This window comes from Sebastes umbrosus, chromosome 17 (genome assembly GCF_015220745.1).
Source record: "Sebastes umbrosus isolate fSebUmb1 chromosome 17, fSebUmb1.pri, whole genome shotgun sequence".
Lineage (NCBI taxonomy): Eukaryota > Metazoa > Chordata > Actinopteri > Perciformes > Sebastidae > Sebastes > Sebastes umbrosus.
Window position 1 is genome coordinate 2,864,866 of NC_051285.1, and position 7,726 is coordinate 2,872,591.

General features: G+C 35.7%; 1 protein-coding gene across 1 annotated transcript; it reads right to left on the reverse strand.

Annotated features, from left to right (window-relative positions):
* Window positions 1–110: 110 nt before the first annotated feature.
* Window positions 111–6,460, reverse strand: cnot8 (CCR4-NOT transcription complex, subunit 8). Its single transcript, XM_037749417.1, has 7 exons — window positions 6,306–6,460; window positions 4,147–4,361; window positions 3,774–3,967; window positions 3,502–3,663; window positions 2,299–2,443; window positions 1,617–1,727; window positions 111–942 (listed from the first exon to the last, which is right to left on the reverse strand). Exons 2-7 carry the CDS (start codon window positions 4,261–4,263, stop codon window positions 814–816), a joined length of 858 nt encoding a protein of 285 aa, XP_037605345.1. The 5' UTR covers window positions 4,264–4,361; window positions 6,306–6,460; the 3' UTR covers window positions 111–813.
* Between the last annotated feature and the right edge of the window lie 1,266 nt (window positions 6,461–7,726).

Genomic DNA, 7,726 nt, shown 5'->3' on the forward strand with positions numbered 1-7,726 from the left:
CCGACATGTTACACACTGGTCCTTTAAGTCTAATCTACTGTGTCATTCTAGAGGAGAGTTTCTAATGACCTAAAATTAACCTTTTCAAACATAACTTAAAAAAAAGAGCGTTTGCATTTAAAATACAAAACAATTTAATATACAACTGTTTAAAACAATGTAGAATGTAAAAACAACAGTAACCACAACATCTGTAAACCTGACTGTGAACAGTTTGGTTTGGTGGGTGAATGTACAGAACGACAGTAGTTTGCCCATTGAAACATGCATAACCAAGCACAGTTATACACTTTTACGCCCGCTGTTAAAAGTTTCTGAAAGTGGAAAAGAGCTAGAACATTTTTATTTTCATCAAAATTATACATTTTAATTTACAGGCCCTTCCAACATTAACTTAAAAAAATGAAATCCCTGCAACAAGAGACGAGTCCTGCTGATGAGAAGGATAGTCTGAACTGAAGAATCGGACTGGTTTTGGCAAAGTTTGGTCTGAAATCACAGTATGATACAGGAGCTGGTCCCATGCTGTTAAAGAAGGGTGTTACTATAATGCTGTAAAATAAAAAAAATGGAAAAAAGTGTTCTGAATATATGGCCATATACTCAGTAAAAGCGATTAAAAAGAAACGACTGAGCCAGTGAAGGATCCGATGTCACTGTGAGTCCATTTTACAGTCACTCAGGAGAAAAATTTAAAGAAATATTTCATTTAGTCTCGTTCAGGGATCGAATGTTGAGGGAGATCAGAGGGGAAATATGCTGGTTGGGTTTTAAAACAAGTGTGTATTCCACTTGAAGATTTTGAGCGTTCAGTCAGTGCTTGTTGTTCGTCTCCTCCTGGCCCGAGCTGGAGATGCCGTTCTGGGGTTGGGTGGAGCCCGAGCCCAGGCCGTACAATCTCCCACAATACTTTGCATCATCAATGTTGTCTTCAAAGAAAAGCTGAACAAAACAAAAAACAGATTTCAATTAGATGAAACCTGCTGTATTACTAAAAAAAACACAAAGTTACGGCGGGTTCACATAGGCCGCGAAAGCGCCGCAATTTTCACGGAAGCGCTGCCTGTTTCCTTTCAGCGCCCGTGTACAATCAATTGGGCTGTTCACATAGGACGTACCGCGCCGCAGAGCTCTGTGGTTTCTGGTCTATATTCTCCGCATGCTGCGAGCGAATCTAGCAAGAAAACACTGATAATCTACTATAAATATTCTGATAAGATGATAAAGTATACATCCCACGAGAGCGCAAGAGCTCTATAGTAAACAGCAGAGGAGCAGAATCGCTTGTTGACGCTCAACAGTAACAGGGTAAAAACTACAAAGTGGCGAGCTGAGCACAGCAGCTTGCAGTGAATCTCTAGTGAGGAGCACAACAGGCGAGCAGCTGGTAATGCGCAGGGCAAAGTTATAATAAAATTAATTAAACTGTGATCTGGAAGGGTTGGGTAAACATGGCACGGTAACTGATCACACCTGATATCCTTATAGATTTTATTTATGAATACATACTTCCAGGGGGCATCCTTTAGTACCAAAAACTGTCTGAAAATGGCTTCTTATCCAGCTGATCAGCTACAATAAATCGTTTTAAAAAACAAAGATTTGTGTGACTGTACCTCTTTCATCCTGAAGAAAGCCATGCCGGTGAGAAGTGAGTCTGATCCAGCCTGATGCTGCCGCCCGATCCTCTTCAGCTCCAGCTGGTCTGCTACTTCCTGAAGCCCTCCCTGCACAAACACACAAAAATCAGATGGCTCAAGACTTGTTTTGACATGATTTAGTCTCCTATGTACCAGTGGAGGACAAAAACAAAATTAAACCCCATCACCAACTACAATCTCAAACTGTAGAGCTGAATCAACATCTCTGCTGCAACGATTTATGGATTAGTTGTCAACTATGAAATTAATCGACAACTGTTTTGATAATCGTTTAACCAGTTGGAGTGAATAAAAAAACAAAAATTCTCTGACTCCAACTTTTTTAAATGTCAATATGTTCTGGTTTCTTTACTCCTCTATGACAGCAAACTGAATATCATTTAGTTGTGGACAAAATAATACATCATCTTGGGTTTTGGGAAACACTGATCAACATGTTTCACAATTTTCTGACATTTTATAGACCAAACAACTAATCGATTAATCAAGAAAATAATCAAGAGATTAATCGACAATGAAAATAATTAGCGTTTGGCGATATGACGGTATATACTGTGATTTGGGCAGACATGAAGGAGGAGATCAAGAAGAGCAGGCGGCATCCCAACCAACCCAAGATGTGTCCAGTCTAGAATACCTTTAGGTTCTTGCAGCTCTTCATCAAGTATTTGACGTCGTAGATTGCGGGGAAGAAGAGGTTGAGGATCAGAAAGAAGTCGTGTTCCTCCTCCGGGAGCCGTGCGTCTGTCAGGAGCTTCACCAGGTAGCCGAAGTCGTAGCCGCTGAGAAACAAAGAACAGAGGGATTAGGGTCAGGATGGACTGGATTACACTGATGTTTAGGGTCGGGCCGTGTAAACATTTTCAAACCAGTTTGATATGAAGCCAAACACCAGACTGGTGTACCAAATTGTACCATTAGGTGTCGCACTTGACTCAGCAGCTGCTCCCGAGTAATGAGACTGAGAAAGCCTATGAATGAGAGTGTAGCGACTCCAGTCCACTTGGCTTTTCGGCTCACCTCTTTCGCTGGCTTCAAATTCAAAATGCTGCCATATTGGCACAGTTTTAGTTTTCTTTGAGACTAATTCTACCACGTCTTGTCTTGTTACCCCCAAAAAGCACATCAACGTTCTAGTAAACAAACACAACGTTCACCGTGCAAATCTTAATATTATGCTACTCACATTGTCTTATGGCTTATTACGAATGCAATACAAGTTGGATTTAGAGCCATGATGCCGTCAGCACAGGGTGCCGATGTCGGCTACTTTGTAATTTGCCAGAACATGTCATAACGACAAATGTCGGTTCAACCGGTTTGCATAAAATCAAACCGGTGTAAGCTGGTACACCAGGTCGGACTGACAAAACCAGAAATCAATCCAGCTCTAACTGATGTTACTGGGTTCAAAAAGCAACAAGCAGTCACAATGGCTCAATGTTGAAGCCAATGTTAAAGTACTTTCCCGCTAATTCCTTAAAATAATATTGGAGATATAAGAGGGTTATGTTTGTCCACTGTCTTTGCCCATATATTTAGTTTTTTTGGGGGGCTCTAGGAACATATAGAGAAGACCTCCATGTTTTCAACAGTTTACAATTCAAACTAAGACAAATCAGGATTCTTTTTTAGTTCTAATTGATAGAGATACATTTTTTAATAGAAATTAAGAGGATGTGAAAAACTTTTATACAAATTTGAAAGTAATTTCAAGCCTGACTAGATTTCTTGCTAGAAACTGAAGATCACATACTTGTATAACATTCAAGAAACAGTAGGATTAACAGTCTGAACTGGGACTGACAATGCAAAAGCTGAATCAAAGCATACAACTGACCTATGGAAGGAAAGCCACTTGACGTTTTCACACAGCACCAGACCAGACGTCATGAGGAGCTCAGCGAAGTAGAGTGTCTCGATTCCCTCTTCTTCATGTTTTTTAAACTGGAGGCCGGAGTTCTGGAGCAGGTCTATGGAGTCCTGTGAGTACATGTCTTCTCTGTGAGGAGCAAAAAAAAAAGACAGACATTCAGGGAGTGCTATCATCAAGCTCAACCACAAGTAAGGATATATATCAGATTAGAAAGTGCTAGAGGACAGTATGCTTACGTGAGGTTGAACTTGAAGTTGAACTGCCACGTCGTCGTGCCATTAGGATAGTCTCCATCCTCGTTCATGAACGTGAGGCCGAGCTGGATGATCTTCAGGAGGTCGACGTTACACCTCAGCAGCTGGTACTGGTAGTCTACTGTGCTTCGAAACTCACCGATTGGCCGGACAACCACACCAGGAAATTCTGTGTCCTGATGAAAAATAAAAGACATGAACAGAAAACTCTACAGATTAGCTGAAAAATACTAGTTAAACTATGACTTTCATGACATAATATGACCATTTTATGACATTTTTTATGACATACTATACTATGACTTTTTTATGATATACAATATTATGACTTTTAAGAGTGATGCCCATCTCTTACCATGGCAATAAAATTGTAGCTTTGAATAATTTGCCGGATCTTCCTCATCTCGTCCTCCACATTGCTCGCCCATACTTCACAGATTATCTGACTGGAATCTGTTAGTGCAGCTGGCATGTTGGCAGGTCAGGAAGAGAGCTAAAACCCCAACAGTCCTGCAGCGCTTGTGATGGGGGGGCGAATGGGAGGCAGTGTGATGAAGAAGAAAGACAACTCTGGGAAGAGGATGAAAAGAAGGAGTTGGTGAATGCATTTAAAATCTCGCTGCAACACTGGTATTGGGATAACATCAGATACACAAGGAACAAGATTAATGTTAGTAGTATCACTACTGCGGTTACCATTGAGAATAATGCATACACTAATACAGAGCACTCAAAAACAGTTGAATAAAAATCACAAAATAAACATATACAAAACAGCAAAAGTATGAAAAAAGAAAATCAACTGAGAAGTTTCAACCATCCCCAAGTGATGTCTTCCAACTGTGTTTTTTTTTTTCAAGAGAGAAGAAGCAACTTCATATTTACATAATTTTAAATGGATATCAAATGATTTAATAGACATATTAAACTTGTTTAATTGAAAGTTGTAGAATTAAAGCTGTATTGCTCGAATTGCTAATAGCCATTTAGTATTATTGAATGAAGCTTTCTTACGTTCATTAAGCCATGTTTTTCTAATTTGGTTTTGAGATTTTGATGGGTTTCAATGTGGGTGAAAGCCTCTTTTTTAATAAGACTGGAGCCAGCACATGTATTACCAGTTGCATTACTGCATTTTTACTGGTGCACTACACTCAGTTGCCAGTTTAGTACATCCATTATATCCATTATGAGTACACCACCTAGTTAAAACTAATGCAGTCTGATGCAGCAGCCTGCCCTGCAATAAAACCTACCTTAATATATGTAGAGTTAACTTATACTGAGAGGTGTTTTAATATGTAGTATTTAATATGTAGTATTTAATATCTAGTATTTAATATTTAATATGTAGTATTTAATATCTAGTATTTAATATCTTGTATAATATTTAATATCTAGTATTTACTATCTTGTATAGTATTTAGTATCTAGTATTTAATATCCAGTATAATATTTAATATCTAGTATTTATGTAGTATTTCATATCTTGTATAATATTTAATATCTAGTATTTATGTAGTATTTAATATCAGTATAATATTTAATATCTAGTATTTATCTAGTATTTAATATCTTGTATAATATTTAATATCTAGTATTTATGTAGTATTTAATATCAGTATAATATTTAATATCTAGTATTTATCTAGTATTTAATATCTTGTATAATATTTAATATCTAGTATTTATGTAGTATTTAATATCCAGTATAATATTTAATATCTAGTATTTATCTAGTATTTAATAGCTTGTATAATATTTAATATCTAGTATTTATGTAGTATTTAATATCCAGTATAATATTTAATATCTAGTATTTATCTAGTATTTAATAGCTTGTATAATATTTAATATCTAGTATTTATGTAGTATTTAATATCCAGTATAATATTTAATATCTAGTATTTATCTAGTATTTAATAGCTTGTATAATATTTAATATCTAGTATTTATGTAGTATTTAATATCCAGTATAATATTTAATATCTAGCATTTATCTAGTATTTAATAGCTTGTATAATATTTAATATCTAATATTTTACTTCTTGATTAACTGCAAGACAAAAAACATTTTTTAATGAAAGATGATTAAATTACTGCATTAATGTTCCTCTGAGATGAAGATGAATTAACCTTATATATAACTTAGATATCTGTTAGAATAGACAGTTATTATAAACAACCACTAACCTTATCTAACTAAATAACACCACATGTCTTACCTGAGAGTCTTTGTAAAGGGTTAATAGAGTTTAGTAGCTCTGGAGGCTTTAATAAAGGCAGAGTTTGATATAATAGAGATGCTATCTATCTAGCCTTGAGGTTAGCATGAGCAGCTAACGTTGCTAATCCTCGCGTTAACCGACAGAAAGCTAACAACACCGGAGCATTAAACACGTTAAAACACCTCTATTTTACCTCTTATTAATAATGTCACAGCGGCTGAACACACTGTAGATGTGTCTGCGTGTTACTATATAAAGTATTAAAGTATGTAAAACAGGTTTTTACCTCAGAATCTGCTCGACAAGCTAGCTGCTAGCGAAGCTGTTGTTCTTCTTCTTCGCTTTCTTTGCTGCTCCTACTTCTTCTTCTTCGTTGTGTATATATTGGCAGTCCACAACTGGGCGGTATTATGTGCACACCGCCACCTACAGGATGAGGCGTGTAATGACAAGTACTAAATCTACAGACAATCAAATAGATCACAATTAAGATTAACTGAATTTCAACACATGAAAAAATGCATAAACAGCATTGCTTATGAACATAAATACTAAATAAATAAACATTTATTCTGAATCTTTTTTTTTAACTGTACTGTACTCAAGGTACCTACTTGTACTTCACTTGAGTATTTCACTAATGTGAGAACAAATAGCCTAGTTACTTTTACAGATTGTTATTGTTACAAATTCATATTTTATAGATGAGTTCAAAACATGACGCACTCTTGGACAGTTAAATCTGTAACAATAAATCATGTTTTGTACTCATCTATAAAATATTAATTTGTAACAATAACAATCTGTAAAAGTAACTAGGCTATTTGTTCTCAAATTAATGTAGTGGAGTAGAAGTATAAAGTAGTATGAAATGGAAATAGCATTTCACTGTTGTAATTGGAGCCAATTTGCTATTTACAGATAATGCATCAGTAATAATAATCCAATAATATAATAGTATAATCCTCTCAGGGGTCATATTAACGCTTTTACTTTTAACACTTTAAGTACATTTTGCAATTGGATACTTTTATTTAAGTTAAGTTTTAAATACAGCAATTTTCATAGTAATAGAATATTTTTACATTGTGGTTGAAAGTTTTACTTAAAAGATCTGAATACTACCACTTATTTTTCCTATCAAAGAAACCGTTTTGATGCAAACTGTCCACAACAAAGTCTGTGGATTGAGAAACAAACTAAAAACAAAGCATGAATAAATATACACCAAACGCATGTGGACACATGGAAATTACACCCAAATATGATTGCTGAATATGTCATTCAAAAACCATGGGCAATAAATCAGCAGCTAGAACAGCCTCCACTCTTCTACTTTCAGACTTTACACCAGATTTTTTGGACCTGGCTGGATAGATTTGCTCCCATTTAGCCACAAGAGCATCAATGATGTCCAATTCTGATGTTGGGTAATATGACCTGGCTCGCAGTCGGCGTTGGATGGGGAGGTGTTGTCATGTTGAAACAGGAAAGTTTCAACAAACTGTTCCCACAAAATTGAAAGCACACATTAAATTATCATTGTATGTTGTAGCATTAAGAAAAATACACAAAGGTAATCAAAATACAGGATTTTAACCCGTTATCACTTCCAAATTAATTGACTTTTTTTGATCTTTTTAAACACACTAAAACTAGTCAACTAAATCTGCAATTTACACTCAAACACACAAATCACAGATTGGG

Bases quoted from the DNA above. Each gene is read 5' to 3' on its own strand.
- cnot8 (XM_037749417.1), bottom strand. From the start codon at position 4,263: ATGCCAGCTGCACTAACAGATTCCAGTCAGATAATCTGTGAAGTATGG. The intron at 3,968-4,146 runs GTAAGAGATGGG...ATTTTTCATCAG, and splicing joins GCTACAATTTTATTGCCATG to GACACAGAATTTCCTGGTGT. The intron at 943-1,616 runs GTACAGTCACAC...TGTTTTGTTCAG, and splicing joins CTTTCTTCAGGATGAAAGAG to CTTTTCTTTGAAGACAACAT.